Source organism: Pelophylax lessonae (genome assembly GCF_965119305.1).
Source record: "Pelophylax lessonae genome assembly, chromosome: 12".
In the NCBI taxonomy this organism is placed as follows: Eukaryota; Metazoa; Chordata; class Amphibia; order Anura; family Ranidae; genus Pelophylax; species Pelophylax lessonae.
In genome coordinates, this window is record NC_138779.1 from 153,225,514 (window position 1) to 153,242,760 (window position 17,247).

Here is a 17,247-nt window from a genome sequence, read left to right on the forward strand (position 1 = left end):
AATTAAAAAAAAAAAAAGTTGCAGTGAAGCACAAACTTTTAAGGGCCAGTTCACACCATAGAAACGCAGTCCGGATGCGTTCCAGATGCTTTTCTGCATGCACAATTTTGGTTCAGTCCAGTGCATTTTTCCCCCCCCTCTTTTTTCCTAACCTTAAATAAGGACGCATTCCAGTGTATTTAGGTGCATTTCTGTGTGTCTTTGATGCATTTTACAGCGTTCCAGTAGAGTCCAGTGCAGGAAAAATGCAGCATGTTCTACTTTTTTTTTTTCTGGAACTGGGACGCACTGGAACTGCAAGCGCTGATGTGAACTGTGCCATTGGAAACCACTGGACTGCATTTGGTGTGAACTGGCCTTAGGTTTTTAAAATAATAGGTGTTCTGCTCACCTCAATAGTGGGATCATACTCATCAACAAAGTGGTTCTGTATGAGCTGGATGGTCAGAGCACTCTTGCCCACGCCTCCAGCACCAACCACGACAAGCTTGTATTCAGTCATTTCACTTGCGCAGATTCTGTCTAAGGCAAAAGAAGAAGTATTTAAATATGTCAGAAGATCGCTTTAATAAAAAGAAACTTCATGCTGGAGAACAAGAACAGAAAAAGATATAAAATAGTCTTCAGGTTCTAATATCAAAACTGAAGGCAGTTTTGGTGTGATTTACTTTCAAAACCCATAGCAAGTTACCTGCCTATAGTAGTCACAAAGAGGTCTACGTGGAATTATTGAAAGCTCAGACATGTGTAGACGATAGCAGCAAGTCAGAAAAATGACTTCTGGACAGTAGATTTGGATCATAGGGGTGAGTGTAGTTACAGTCAATTAGGTACACTACACGCCATTAAATTTGTTGACTTTTTCCACATATTTGGCAGGTAAACATTAGATCTTAATTCAAATAGTGCCTATAAATAAAGGTGACATGCTTGAACAAATGACATCAAATCAACGTAGCGTATTATGATGTAAATGAATGAAAATGCAGATTTCTCACGTGGACCCCACATCCACCACCTCTTCGAATCCATCAAGTTGGAATCCATTGTTGCAGATAAGAGGAGGGCCTACAGGCACATTAGGGTCATGCAGACATGCAATCCTGATTTACCTTTAGGCTGTCAAGTAACATTGGTGCATAATGGCAAATGTCCAAATGTTAACTGATTTTGGATCAAATCCATCCATACATCCGAGGAAGTGACTGGAACAAGACCCTCCTCCAGATGGTGCTTAGATGGATCCACAAGCTAAAAGCCACCCAACCCCCAGGAGTGAATGAAGCAGTTTGCATCAAACTCTTTTTAAAAGGGTTTTCATCCGGGGATATGGAAAAATAAAAAAACAAAAACACACACATACATACACACATACAGTAGCGGCTGGGTGACCACAAACTTTTGAACGACATATTATACATATATATATATATATATATATATATATATATATATATATATATATATATATATATATATATATATTTATTTAATTTATTAGGGATGCACCGAAATTATCGGCCGAAAATGAGCCTATCCCATTTCGGCCGATAATGGGTTAACATTGCCGAAATTAATATGGCCGCCGTGAGGAAGGAGGAGGGCGCAGCGCAGGGTAGGTTTTAAAAGTCCCGCCTCTGGCAGGCCGGCCGCCCCTCAGTGACGTCCCTACTACAATCTGTGCATGAATGAAGGGACATACCAGGCGGGAGGGCGGGGCGAGCGGCCGCTAATAGATAGAACTATGTGATCCTTCCCTGTCAGCTCAGCGGGACTGTGTGTGAATGAGAACTGACCTGACACCGGGCGGGGGGGGGGGGGGGGGTGGGTCCAGCGGCCACTAATAGCTGTAACTATGTGAGCCTTCCCTGTCAGGCGTGTATCTCCACTGACAGGGAAGTGAAGGCTCACATAGTTACAGCTATTAGCGGCCGCTCCCCCCCCCCCCCGCCCGGTGTCAGGTCAGTTCTCATTCACACACAGTCTCGCTGACAGGGAAGGATCACATAGTCATATCTATTAGCGGCCGCTCGCCCCGCCCGGAGTGTCAGTTAATTCATATACATTGTGCCGCTGACAGGGAATTGAAGAGAAGTGAAGGGCTCACATAGTGACAGCTATTAGCGGCCGCTGGCCCGCCCTCCCTCCCGCCCGGCGTGTCACTTCATTCATGTACAGATCGTAGTAGTAGTGACATCACCGGGAGGCGGGCGGGCGGCCGGCCAGAGGCGGGACTTTTGAATAATGGACACCGGAGGAGCTGAGTGAGTAGGAGAGGGATGCTGAGGCTGATGTGTGGGGGGGGGGGGGTGATAGCTGAGGCAGCTTACCATTGGTATTAGTATTAATTATGCAGCATGAGGGGGTTAATGTATTGTCACTGCTGCATTAGTGACTAATGCAGCACAAAGGGGTTAATTAACTGCCACTGGTCGGTCACTAATGCAGCAGTGACCAGCAGTGACAATACATTAACCCCCTCATGCTGCATAATACAAATACCATTGGTAATTAAATTAACCTATTGACAACCCATCACAGTACCTATACTGTGACAGGGAGGGGGGAAAAAGTCATTTTCGGTTTTCGGCCAAGGGCATCCTGCATTTTCGGTGCAAAATTTTCATTTCGGTGCATCCCATATTATATTATATTATATATATATATATATATATATATATATATATATATATATATATATATATATATACATACACACACACACATATATACATACACACACACACACACATATACATACATACATACACACACACACACACACACACACACACACACACACACACACACAGTCTCTCACAAAAGTGAGTATACCCCTCACATTTTTGTAAATATTTTATTATATCTTTTCATGTGAAAACACTGAAGAAATTACACCTTTGCTATAATGTAAAATAGTGAGTGTACAGTTTGTATAACAGTGTAAATTTGCTGTCACCTCAAACACACAGCCACTAATGTCTAAACTGCTGGCAACAAAAGAGTATACCTCAAAGTTAAAATGTAAAAATTGGGCCCAATTAGCCATTTTCCCTCCCTGGTGTCATGTGACTCGTTAGGGTTAAAAGGTCTCAGGTGTGAATGGGAAGGAGGTGTGTTAAATTTGGTGTTCTCACCTCTCTCATACTGGTCACTGGAAATTCAACATGGCACCTCAAGACAAAGAACTCTCAGGGATCTGAAAATAAGAATTGTTGCTCTACTTTAAGATGGCCTAGGCTATAAGAAGATTGCCAAGACCCTGAAATTGAGCTGCAGCACGGTGGGCAAGACCATACAGTGGTTTAACAAGACAGGCTCCACTCAGAACAGGCCTTGCCATGGTCGACCAAAGAAGTTAAGTGCACATGCTCAGTGTCATATCCAAAGGTTGTCTTTGGAAAATAGACGTAGTAGGAGTGCTGCCAGCATTGCTGCAAAGGTTAAAGGGGTGGGGAGGGTCAGCCTATCAGTGCTCAGACCAAACACCGCACACTGCATTAAATTGGTCTGCATGGCTGTAGTCCCAGAAGGAAGCCTCTTCTAAAGATGATGCACAAGAAATTTCGCAGCTTGCTGAAGACAAGCAGACTAAGGACATGGATTACTGGAACTATGTCCTGTGGTCTGATGAGACCAAGATAAACTTATTTGGTTCAGATGGTTTAAGTGTGTGTGACAACAACCAGGTGAGGAGTACAAAGACAAGTGTGTCTTGCCTACAGTCAAGCATGGTGGTGGGAGTGTCATGGTCTGGGGCTGAATGAGTGCTGCCGGCACTGGGGACCTACAGTTTATTGAGGGAACTATGAATGCCAACATGTACTGTGACATACTGAAGCAGAACATGATCCCCTCCCTTCAGAGACTGGGCCGCAAGGCAGTATTCTAGCATAACAGCCCTAAACACACCTCCAAGATGACCATTTACTATATGGGCTGGGTGTAACATGATGAATGCTGCTGTCTTCTGACTGCAGGCTTACTGCGGCTGAGTGCAGGGTGTATCAGGATGGGTGTCAGTGTTCGGACGGAGCGTTACTTCCTTTACCGAAACTGACGGGTCGCCGATTCTGCCACCGATTCTGACAGCTGGCATTTGTCTTGGGGGGGGGGGGGGACGGAATTTTTGTAAAATCTTACCTGTAAAATTCCTTTCTCTGAGTCCTCCGACAGTCGCCGCCATCTTCATATTCGTCACAATGGGGTATTAGACTTTGCTCCATAGGAGTAGCTAGGCAATAGAATATGTCAATATTAAAGCTTTTAACATATCCCCACCCCGGGGGTGGTCCCCTCAGTCTATACCCTCCTGCTTCCTGTTTCCTGCTTCAGTTTCAGTGGAATAGCAGTAGAGTACCTAAACCCCAAAAGAGGGGCGGGGGCGGCGACTGTCGGAAGACTCAGAGAAAGGAATTAGATTTTACAAAAATTCCGTTTTCTCTTACGTCCTCCGACTGTCGCCGCCATCTTCATATTCGTCACAATGGGGACGTCCCAAAGCAGTGCAAACATGAGGGGTGGGAAACGCAGCCGCGCCTAAAGGCAACGCAGTCTCCACATCAAAGAAAGTAACCTTACCAAAGGAAGGAAACCAGCTGGGCAACACGAGAAAAAATTTGCTCAACGGGAGCAATAACCCAGGAAAAAAACAAAATAACCCAGGGATAAAAAGAAATCCCAAACAGCCCAAAGGACCAAAACCAGGAACCCGAAGGGACCGCCGCACTAAGAACCTTGCGGCCAAAGGAAGCATCTGCCGATGCTTGAACATCCCCTACGTGGAACAGAGTGAAGGTGTGCACGGTCGACCAGGTCGCCGCCCTACACACCTGGGCCACAGAAGCCCCATGGACGACAGGCTCAAGACATACTCAGAGATCTGGTAGAGTGCGCCTCCACAGGCACAGGGGAAATTTTTCCCCGCAAAGCATAGGCCTGTTCAATGGCCTGTCTGAACCAATTGGCGACGGCAGAAGCCGACGCCGCTACGCCCTTCCGAGGACCCCCGGAAGGACAAACAAAGAATCCGACCTGCGAAAAGATTCAGACGATTTTAGGTAAACCCTAATCGCCATGAACAGCATCCAAGGAATGCAACTCCACCTCCTCCGGATGTTTAGACTTCGCGCAAGGCGAAGGCAAGACAATGACCTCACTGAGGTGATATTCCGAAACCCTCTTCGGAAAAAAAGAAGGGTTAGGTCGCAAGACCACCTTAACCAAGCGAGTGACCAAATACGGACAATGGCAGGACAAGCTGCCAGCTCCGACACTCTGCGAGCCGACGTGATCGCCACCACAAAAGGTGACCTTCTAGGACAACATAGACAACGAGATCTACCTGATCCGTTCAAAAAAGAACCATGTTGTAACACGGACAGAACAAGATTCCAGTCCCGAGCCTGGGGCGGACCCGGAAGTGGTCATGTGAGGTTGTGCTCTGGGTGCCTCACGGGAAAACTCCCTCCCTAACATGGAGCCCATCCGAGAACCGAGCATGCTGGGCGGCGGTGAGATAGGAAAGCCGCGGACCCGCTTCTTATCACCCCCGACAGCCGAACTGAATGACCGGGCAAGACTGCAGAGAACCGGAAAGATACCTGCTACCGCTGCAGACCACACGCCAGCGGCCAGATTGAGACCGGGGCTATGAGAGGAGGGCCGGCAGCGGACGCCTCCCGAAGGTGTGGGGCGGTGTGACCAGGGAGAGGCAGCACCAGGCAGACTAAGATACAGCGGCGGCCCCTGCCGGTGTCTACGGGCTTTCCCGTCTGACGACCGGGTACACGGTCAGCAGAGTTGGGGTGCTAACACTCTCCCCGCCCCCGCACTGGTGTTACGGATACCAGCCGAGAGCAACAGGAACCTGGAAGGGAACCTACACAGTGGCCCTTAGCAGGAAGTCCGGAACGGGCCCCACGAGGAAGTTTGCCGGCAAGTTGGTGAAAGTGAAGGAGGGGGGTAGTCGCAGGAGCCTGCCCGCACTCCCAAATCTCCCGACCACACGGCATGGAAAAGGGAGCCGGCGAGGAACGCATACACATAAGCACCGGACCCCCAGAAAAGCAATAACAGAGAAGAGACTACCAGCGCAAAGCGTGAGTGAATACCTTCTATTTTTCCTATTTCACCCATATGCACCAGCAACAATTGACTGTTAGAGACATATTAGTATCACACAGGCATATGGTCATATTGGGGATATAAGCTGGAAGGGGACAGATGAGGAGGTAAATGGTGAAATAGGGAACATAAATCAAGTCCCCCTACCAGCAGAAGATTGTGGGAGAGCAAAGGAGGAAGGTTATCAGAGAGGTGGAGGAGTGATAAAGTGGAGCTGGGACTTTAACATATGGAGCCTGGAGGTATATAGGACTGGATAGAGTACCCCAGAAGACCGAAGGACCCAGTTAACTCCAAACCACACCACTGGCTCTCACAGGATAGGGAGTTAGTATGACTCTCACAAAAAAACGGAAGGTCAAAAAAAACACCGGGAAAACACAAGGGAAATCAGAAGGAGAGATAAGGAAATTCCTCTCTACCAGCCTTACAACTACAACAGTGAACAGCATGGCGGAGCCAGGAGACACCCAGACAGATTGGGACTCTAGTGATATCACAGAATCAAGGGCCACATCACCCCTAGAGGACAGAGCCCCGATTCTCAACTTTAAATCCCAGAAAGAACAGACTGCACCCTCCCCGAATGCTGAATGGGCAGCGCAAATGGCGGAATTCAGAGCCATGATTAGTTCGCTCCCAACTAAAAAGGACATGGAACAGCTAGTGAACCGGGTAGAGGAGATACATAAAAAGGAAATTCAGCTTATTAAAAATGAGATCCAAGCACTATTCACTAATCAAAGAAAAGAGGATGCAGAAATTGTTGCAATAAAGGAGCGGCTAACAGTCCTGGAGAGGAATGCAGAACAACAGGGAGAAAAAGAGGCTAGGCTACAGCTAAAGATTGAAGACATGGAAAATCGAAGCCGTCGCAATAATTTAAGAATCCGAGGCCTAACAGAAACACTTAAAAATACACAGTTGGAAGAATCAGTAAATAATCTATTTAAGGTTATCTTAGGGGCAAGTTATCCGGGTAAAATCGAGTTTGACAGAATACATAGGGTTCCCGGCCAAATGAAGAGAGACCCGGAAAGGCCAAGGGATGTAATCTGTAAACTGCACTATTACACCCAAAAAGAACTGATACTGAGAGCGGCCAGGGACACCAGAGAGTGGAAAATGGAAGGAATGACCATACAGGTTTTTTCAGACATCTCCAAAGGGACCCTAAAGAGAAGAGCCATGCTGAAACCCATTTTGGAATTGGCTAAGCAAAAGGGATGTACTTATAGATGGGGGTTCCCCTTTACAGTAACATTTAACAGGGATGGCCGTTTCTTCACGATGCGTAATTTTCAAGACAGGGTGGCTTTTTTTTAACTTTCTGGGGGTACCGGCGATAGAGACCCCAAACTGGTTGGGGGAAATCGAGGGAAATACACGCAGAGAGCTAACACAACCTCGGGAGATAGGAGGGAGGAGGGAGGGTAGGGATTAAAGTCTAGGGGCATCACATTGGGGATGGGGGGGATTGGGTTTTCCGAGGGGATTTGGAGGCTAATAAAGATGAAGAAAGATGCAATCCTGTTGGTATATGGGAGGGGCCGGGGATGAGGGGATAAGACCTCCACATCTAAGCCCCTCTCGGCATAACCTGCGGAGAGGTGGTGGGTTCCCCTTTTTTTTTTTTTTTTTTTTCTCCATTACACTAAAAGCACAGTGGAAATTAGGGGCATAATCTCCCCTACTGAATGAAGTCACTTATCGGGGTATTAATAGAAAGGAGGTTGTAATTATTATCTTTTTTTTTTTTTTTTTCTCCCCTTCCACGAAGACTACAGTGAAACGCAGGGGTTTAACTTACCCGACTGAAATAAGGCACTGGAGTCTTAGTAGAAGTGTTAAAGTGTTAAGGGTATCTCTTGCACTGTTTTGGTTTTTTTTTTTTTTTTTTTCTCACGGTTAAGTTTGGGTGTAATATACACTGACATTTGAAGGATGTATTTAGGTTTTAAAGGAAAGGGGAAGGGGAAGAGAAGGGGAAAAAGAAAGAGAGAAGGGAAGAATTTTTTTTTTTTTTTCTCTGGTGGGAAGTATTGAATTAAATATAGAACATACCAATAGAAATTGAAGGATGCATTAGAGACCTGAGCCTCCAAACCCCCTCCCCTCAGCTATAGACCCCGGAAGATCAGTAGAACTTAGCAGGGAAGGGGGGTCAGAGAAACCCAGTATTACAATGAGGAAATAAGAGTGGGCCAGTAAGGCTAAAGGTGAAAACCACATAGGGGATATGTCATTCTCTGCACTGCCCCCCCACTCCTCCAGTTTTCAATATTTACCCCCCCCCCCTTTTTTTTTTTTTTTGAGTGTACAATGAAATTAAAGGGTTTAACCACTCTACAACCGCTCACAGTAATACTACTGCGGCAGAGTGGTTCGTTATCGTCCAGCCACGTAGTATTAACGTGATTGGACACTCCCCCTTCTGGGCGGCGCTTGCGCGCCGCCGGAGGCTCGCTCCCGCTGTTTTCATTCACAGCGGGAGTCGGGCCAGGGGAGGAGCAGCGGCGATCGCCGCTGCTCTTACCCGATCGTCGGGGATCGAGTCTGGAGATCCGCCCGCTGTGTGTAAACACAGCGGGCGGATCTCCATAGTGACAGGGAGTGACAGATCAGACTGTTCAGCATAGCTGGACATCCGATCTGTCCATGACTCACACAGTCACCTCCCCCCCTACACGTCAGTAAGCACCAGGCATACATTAACCCCTCCCTCTCCAATAAAATTAACCCCTTCCATGCCAGTGTCATTTTTACAGTAACAGTGCATATTTATAGCACTGATTACTGCAGTAATGTCACTGGTACCCCCAAAAGTGTCAAAAATGTCAGTCAGGGGTCTGGTCTGTCCGCCGCAATGTCGCAGTCCCGCAAAAAAAAAAAAAAAAAAAAAAAAAAAAAAAAAAAATCGCAGATCGCCGCCATTACGCGTTAAAAAAAAACACCAAAAATGACAGAAATCTTTCCCTTTGTTAGTAAACGCAATAACTTTTGCGCAAACCAATCAAAATACGCTTATTGCGATTTTTTTTACCAAACATATGTAGCATAAAACAAATTGGCCAAAATTTTTTAAAAAAATTGGTTTTTACATCTTTTTTGGGGGGAATTTCATATAAAAAAAATGTTAAAAATATTGTTATTTTTTCAAAATAAACGCTCTTTTTTTGTTTATAGCGCAAAAAGTAAAAATCGCACAGGTGATCAAATACCACCAAAAGAAAGCTCTGTTTGTGGGAAAAAAAGGACGTAAATTTCGTTTGGGTACGGCGTCGCACGACCGCGCAATTGTCAGTTGAAGTTGCACAGCGCCGAATCGCAAAAAGTGGCCTGGACGGAAGACAGCAAAATCCTCTGGTGGTAAAGTGGTTAAATACCCCATACAAGGGATCACAAAGTAGGTCGTAACTGGCGACCCCAAAATTCAATTTTTTTTTTTTTTTGCGCACAAGGAAATTAAAGGGTGTAATACCCCATACAAGGGATCACAAAGTGGGTCGTAACTGGCGGCCCCAAACTTTAATTTTTTTTTTATTTATATATACACATTATATATATATATATATATATATATATATATATATATATATATATATATATATATATATATATAGTACGGTGTTAATGTGGGGCACAATAGCCCCTATTAAATAGAGTTAACTAAGTTTTAAGGGGAATCCTATACGTTCGTGGGGCAAGCTGAGTTTTTTTTTTTTTTTTTTTTTTTTTTTTTTTTCTTTTCCCCTGTCTTTATCGGTGTGTTGTAAAGGGGAAGCTATTGTTAGATATCAAGGCTCTTAAAATACTCAGAGCTCTAGGAGGGGAGTATCTCAAGGGCACAGAAAACCAGAGGCTAGAGGGGTAGAGGAAGAAAGGATGGGCAGCGGAGATAGAGAAATAAAAGCATACAAGTAAGAATAGGGAGGGAGAATGCGGGGACAGAGGGTATGACCTCAGGTAATTCCCTGTAAAAAGTTTAGAACACACAGGTGGCAGTAAAATGCCGTGTGTTGGAAGGATTTAAAAATCCGACCTGGGGATCCGACAAGAGCTTTTTAGCTCCAACCGGCAGGGTAGGATCCACAGGGAAGGGCATAGGAGTGATTGGATTAGTGTGAGGTGTGTGGACAAGAGATCGAGTGAGTGACTGTCGATAGTAGGTTGTGAGATTTTTGGGGGGGGGGGGTTTTCCTTTTTTTTTTTTTTTCTTCTCTTCTTCTCCTTCTCCCACGATCTGTAGTCTCCACTTACTTATATAATTTGATAAGTTTAAAATGGAGAATATAAAGATTGTTTCAATTAATGCAAAGGGCCTAAATACGCCTGAAAAAAGGCGAATATTATCAGAACTCAGTTAAGGCGAATATAGCGTTTATACAAGAGACGCATTTTAGATCAGGGAATTTACCATACTTAAAAAATAATGCATTTCCATATATATATCATTCAACTTACACACAATCAAAATCAAGAGGGGTATCAATATTAATTGACAGTAAGACACCATGGCAGATGGAGGAGAAGCTATGTGATGACAGCGGTAGATATCTCTTCCAAAAAAAGGTATAATAGGAGAAACACAGATGACATTGGCAACCTTATACTCCCCTAACAAGCAACAAGATAGATTTGTTGCCAGAACATTAAATATACTCAGAGAATTCACTCAAGGACAATTGATAGTGGGATGAGATTTCAATACACCGCTGTCTCCCGTGGCTGATACCTCTAAAACTAAATATACTTCCTCAGAAGCGATGTGTCGGCGGATGAGGAAGAATATATATAAGGAACAATTGATAGATGTATGGCGTCTCCAGCACCCAACCGAAAAAGAGTTCACATTTTTTTCACATCCGCATGAGACCTACTCGAGAATAGATTTCTTTCTAGTGCCACATGCGCATCTCCGGGCGGTGGTACACACCGACATTGACAACATCTCATGGTCAGACCATGCAATGGTGTCAATGGTTTACAATATTTCCACAATTAAATCAACTAAACAAAGATTTTGGAAATTAAATGAAAGTCTGCTACAGATAGAGGAAGTAAGGTCAGAGGTACAAAAAGAACTTAAGGATTACTTTGATCTTAACGATCTACCTGGCTGTGCGATAGGCACGCTGTGGGAGGCACATAAGTCAGTAATAAGGGGAATTCTAATTAAGCATGGTGCAAGAATAAAAAGGGAAAGAAATAAACAATTGCTAGGATTACTAGATAAGCTCAAAATAATGGAAACAGAACACAAAAAGAAAAAGGCAAATATAGCAATAGGTGAACTGACACTAGTAAGAAAGCAGATACTGGATTTGTTGCACTATAAAGCGAAAGTCGCGATACAAATATCAAAGAAAATCACATACGAATCAGGGAATAAATGCGAGTATTAGCAAGATCTGTCCACAATCAAAAAGTAAGATCATATATACCACAAGTTCTATCCCCAGAAGGAGTTAAAAAAATATTGCCTGATCAAATAACGGAAGAATTTAGGAATTTCTACTCATTACTATATAATTTACCGGAAATAGGAAAATCGCAAAAGGAAATGGACGACTATATGGCACAATCAGGTCTATCGAAACTTTCTGAAGAAGATAAGGACGACTTGGAAAGGCACATCTCACAGATGGAAATAGATCAGGCCATAAAAAGTATGAAAAGTGGTAAAGCGCCAGGCCCTGATGGCTTGACAATACAGTATTTCCATGTATTGGCCCCCATCTTGGGACCATACATGGAGAGACTGTTTAATGAGAGAGGAATAGAGGGGACGCTACCTAGGGATACGTTAATGGCATATATAACGCTAATCTTAAAAGAGGGTAAAGATCCCTCAAATTGCGGAAGTTATAGGCCCATTTCGCTTTTAAATACGGACCTAAAAATTTTCACAAAAATCTTAGCGGCAAGGATGGCAAAGGTACTCCCTAAAATAATACACTTAGACCAAGTGGGTTTCATGGTGGCGAGGGAAGCAAAGGACAGCACTACAAGAGTTCTCAACTTAATTCATATAGCCACCAAAGAAGAACTACCATGCATCATACTGAACACCGACGCAGAAAAGGCTTTTGACAGAGTTGAATGGCCCTTTATGCAGTCGGTGCTCAAGTATATAGGAGTAGGCGAAATAATGCGGGAAAGAATAACTAGGGTTTATTCCAACCCAACCGCAAGAGTGAAGGCAAATGGTGTGTTGTCGGAACCTCTTAGTATAAAAAAATGGCACAAGACAGGGTTGCCCACTATCTCCCCTGTTGTTCGTGCTGACATTAGAGCCCTTCTTGAATAAAGTTCGATTGAATCAGGACATAAAGGGAATCACAGTAGGTAAGGAACAATACAAGACTGCAGCGTATGCAGACGACTTACTGTTTACTCTGACAGAACCAGAAATTTCCCTACCAGTACTCCTAGAGGAAATTAAACAATATGGAGAGTTCTCAAATTTCAAAATAAACTATAGGAAATCTGAAGCAATGGGAGTGGGAATATCACAAACAAATAAAGACAGAATAAAGAGCAACTTTGGATTCTCATGGGTAGAGAAAGCAGTGAAATATCTAGGGACGTATATATCCGCTAATTTAGCCCAGATCTATGAACTAAACTTCACCCCTTTGATTGGAGAGACAAAGAAAACTCTGGAACAATGGAGGGGAGGCCTCCAGTCATGGTTTGGAAGAGGAAATTTAATCAAAATGAACATCCTGCCAAAATACTTATATATCATGAGAGCGCTCCCAGTCAAAATTCCTAATAGTTTCTTCAAAACTATCCAGGGTGTGATTGGTGGATACATCTGGGCGGGTAAAAAACCACGTATAGCACGCAATACGCTAACACTCCCCAAAAACATGGGGGGGTTGGCTATACCCGACCTGCGTAGATACTACCACGCCATCCATTTAAATAGAATATTGGACTGGTGGCACCATTGGGAATCGAAAAGATGGGTTCAAATGGAACAAGCACAAACGGCGGTCTCATTAAAGAGGGCAATCTGGTGCTATAAGACGCTTCCTAAACCCTTGAAGTTACATCCCTTGCTGGGAAATACAAGAATAGGGTTTCATCAGACCCTGAGACAAAATTTAACCTCAATGGAATCCCCATTATATCCGATCTTGGGAAACCCTAAATTTACCCCAGGTTTAGAGAGACAGCATTTTAAAAAATTGTGGGAAACAGGACAAGATGGCATCAAAAATTTTACAAGCCAGCAGATATGGCCTTCAATCGGTAGACTAATAGATGAGGGGGGTCCATATAGGCTACTTTTATGGGAGGCATTGCAACTGCGACACTTTTTAGAGTCGCTGCCGGAAAAATTTAAGAAACCACTGACACACTTTGAAAAACTATGTGAGAAAACAGGAGGTGTATACCGCCCATTGTCGATTCTATATAGAATGTTGAACACCCCATTGGTCCAACTGAATCTGAAATGGTTGGAAAAATGGAAAGTGGATCTAAATATAGACATAACGGACACACAGAAGCAAAGAATGTTTAGGGCAATATTTAGACCAACTAAATGCACGAAAATGCAGGAAATAAATTATAAAATCCTGACTAGGTGGTATAACACACCAGATAAATTGCATAAGTGGTACATTCAAGAATCGGATAGGTGCTGGAGATGCGGAGAAGGGGAAGGCACAATATATCATATTTTCTGGAACTGTCCAGAGATAAAGAAATTTTGGTCAGAGATTGGTGATATAGTCCAAAAAGTAACAGACTATAAAATCAAGGAAGAAGCTGCCTTCTGCCTTCTGCCTCCTGCAAATATCAGATCAGTCAGAGAGGAAATATGCAAGATCAGTACTACCGCACATGATGAATGCCGCAAGAGCATGTATACCCCAACATTGGAGAAATAGACAAGCGCCAACGGTGTTCGACTGGGCTAGAAAATTAGAACATATTAATAAAATGGAGGATCTCGTGCTTTCCTCACAACACAAACAGGAACAATACAAAAAAACATGGATAACATGGAATTTGTTTATATCCTCAGATGCGGGCAAACAATTGCTGGGGCCCCCATCTCAGAGTGTAGGAGATGTATGAGAGGGGAGGGGTTCTTTGCCACTCCTTGAGAGGGGGGGAGAGGGGAGAGAGGGAAGGAGAACCTTTTTTTTTTGTTTTGTTTTGTTGTTGTGTATGGGTGGTGTGGACAGTGGGTATGAATGAGGAGAGAGAGGGGGGGGGGAATATAGAAAAGGAAGGGAATGAACAGACAGAAGAAGAAGGGGAAACTAAGACAAAATTAAAGGCTAGGTTATTCAGGTTAAAGTATAAGGAAGTAAAGAGAGGTAAGGATTAAATGAGTGGGAATAGAGACGGAGACTTGATGACCTAACAATATCTTGTCCTAGCTGAATATTTGACAAATGATTATATATTAATGAGTCCGGAATCTCCAGAGGTCTTTATTAGACCTAGGTGATGAGAAAAATGATGTGGTTGATGTCTTTGTAAGCTATTTACTTATTAAGGAGTTATATATTCTGTAATGTTCTTTCTTTTTTCCTCTGAAAATTCTAAATAAAATTATAAATATAAAAAAAAAAAAAAAAAAAAAAAGAAGAACAAGATTCCAGTCCCAAAGAGGCACCCTCCTAGGAGGGACCAGATGCCCCCGAACAAAAAGTGCCAACCAAGGAGTTAGATGCCATAGGACGTTGAAAAAAGAACGGCCCTCGCAGACACCTGACCCTTGAATGTAACCAGCGCCAAACGCTGTCAACACCTTCTCGAAGGAAGGACAACACCCCAGACACCGACCACGGGCGAGGTGAAGACCCCCTGGACTCACACCAGGCAAAATAGGCCTACCAAGTATGGTAAAAGACCTTCCCCGAGGAAAAATTCCTCGCGTCGATCAAAGTGTGAATGACCTCAGGGGAGAGACCCCTATCCCTCAGGACCTCGGTTTCAACAGCCAGGCCGGCAAAGCCAGCGACTGTAAGGCAGGATGAAATATCAGCCCTTGAGACCGGAGATCTTCCCGAAGAGGCAGACGCCACGGGGCGTCGACCGCCAAATGCACGAGGTCTGCGTACCAGGACCTACAAGGCCAGTCCGGTGTCACAAGAATCACTGTGTTTCGGTTCCGAGTCCAACCTGCGAAGGAACCTGGGCAGCAATTGAAAACGGTGAAAAACGCATACATCAGTCGGTACTGATGCCACGGAGCTACCAACGCGACTGACGCGTCTGCCCGAGGATCGCGTGGCCTTGCCACGAACCTGTTCACCTTGCTGTTCAGATGAGACGCGAACAGGTCCACCTCCGGAAGACCCCACTTCGCGCACAACATCTGGAGAACATCCGGACGGAGGGGCCATTCCCCCTGGTCCAGGGACTGGCGGCATCTGATAAGCCGCCCGCCAGTTCTCCAACCCCGGAATGCGAACCGCCGATATCGCCGGGACATGTGTCTCGGCCCAAGACAAAATGTCGGCCACTGCCCGAGCCGCCCGGGCTCTCTTGGTGCCCCCTTGGCGAAAGACGTAAGCCGCCGCCGTGGCAATGTCCGTCTGCACCCGAACCGGACAGCCCTGCAGCCCGTCCGGCCAACGATGAAGGCAGAGATTCATCGCACGCAATTCCAGAATGTTGATCAGAAGGGAGGATTCCGCCTCCGACCAAGTTCCCTGGGCAGACAGAACGCCCAGAACACCACCCCAGCCCGACAGGCTGGCATCCATGGTGACCACCGTCCATGAGAGAGGACGAAAAGACTTGCCCCCCGACACCGCCGGGGACTGGAGCCACCACAGAATATCCCTTCTGGTGCGATGGCCCAACGAAATCTGGAACCAGAGATTGCGGTCGCCCGTCCCACCATGACAGGATCTCCGCTTGGAGACCCCGCGTGTGAAACTGGGCGAAGGGAATCGCCTTGAAAGCCGAGACCATCAATCCCAGACATCTCATGCGCGTCCGGAGTGACGAGCACGGAACGCCCCTGAGGGACCCGACTTCTCCTGAAGAGTCCTGAGTTTGTCGTCTGGTAGGAAGACCTTCGCCTGGACCGAGTCCAGAATCATTCCCAGGTAGGGAAGACGAAACGACGGACACAGCGTCGACTGTGGAAAATCAATCGCCCAACCAAACTCCTGAGAGTCAGCATCGTGAAGGACAGGTCCTCCTCCAGACCCTGGCTGGTCGCAGACCGAACCAGAATAACTTCCAGATACCCCAGGACAGAGATGCCCTGGGCTCTCAACAAAGCCAGAAACCGGTGCAAGCACCTTGGCGAAAAAAAACCCGTGGAGCCGAAGCGAGACCAAAAGGTAACGCCACGATTGGTAATGATCCTCCGCAATGGCGAATCGAAGTCACCTCTGGTGACCCACAAAAAAACGGGATGTGAAGGCACGCATCCTTCAAGTCGATGGAAGTCATGAATTCCCCCGGAACCAGGGCAGCCACCACCGACCGCAGGGATTCCATGCGGAACTTGCGAACCCGCACAAAGCGGTTCAGAGCCTGGAAGTCCAGAATTGGACGTACCCTGTCCTCCTCCTTGGGCACAGTGAACAGATTGGAAGAGAACCCCCGAAATCTGTCCCGGTGAGGCACCGGAACCACCTGAGGGAAAAAATCCGGCCGGAGAGCAGGAGAGAAAACTCGATCTTGTAACCAAAACGAACGATTTCCTGAACCCACCTGTCCCGAACACGGGCCAACCAGGGTTGAAGAAAAACCGAGCAAGCGTCCCCCCACCCCAGAACTGGGTGAGGGTGCCCCTTCAGGCCGCATTGTTATGGGCAGCGGATCCGGACTGGCCGGACTTATGCTTACCCGACCACGGCTTCTTTTGGGAGCCTTGGCTTTTGAATGGTTCTCCCCTATAGGGCAACCGAAAGGCACGAAAGGACCCCTGAGAGGGCCGAAAAGAAGCATGCTACTTACCATGAGCAGCCTTAGCCTGGTGGGATCGGGGCAGGAGCGTGCCCTCACCACCCGTGACCCCCTTTATCAGTGCATCCAAGGATTCGCCAAAAAGGCGAGATCCATCATAGGGCAGATTGGCTAAGGTCTTGCGCGAAGATTGGTCCACAGACCAACACTTCAACCAAACCAGGC

At 45.7% G+C, this 17,247-nt stretch overlaps 1 protein-coding gene across 2 annotated transcripts in view; it reads right to left on the reverse strand.

Annotated features, from left to right (window-relative positions):
- LOC309567760 (GTPase KRas-like) overlaps nucleotides 1-17,247 on the reverse strand; it is a 175,248-nt gene that overhangs the window by 133,930 nt on the left and 24,071 nt on the right. Inside the window, exon 2 of one of the 2 annotated variants that reach the window (XM_082273207.1) lies at nucleotides 392-518. In XM_082273207.1, the coding sequence (XP_082129333.1) occupies nucleotides 392-502 (111 nt within the window). In that variant the 5' untranslated portion in view covers nucleotides 503-518. Of the gene's footprint in view, nucleotides 1-391; nucleotides 523-17,247 lie in introns of both variants that reach the window. The other variant, XM_082273206.1, reaches the window with a different exon arrangement.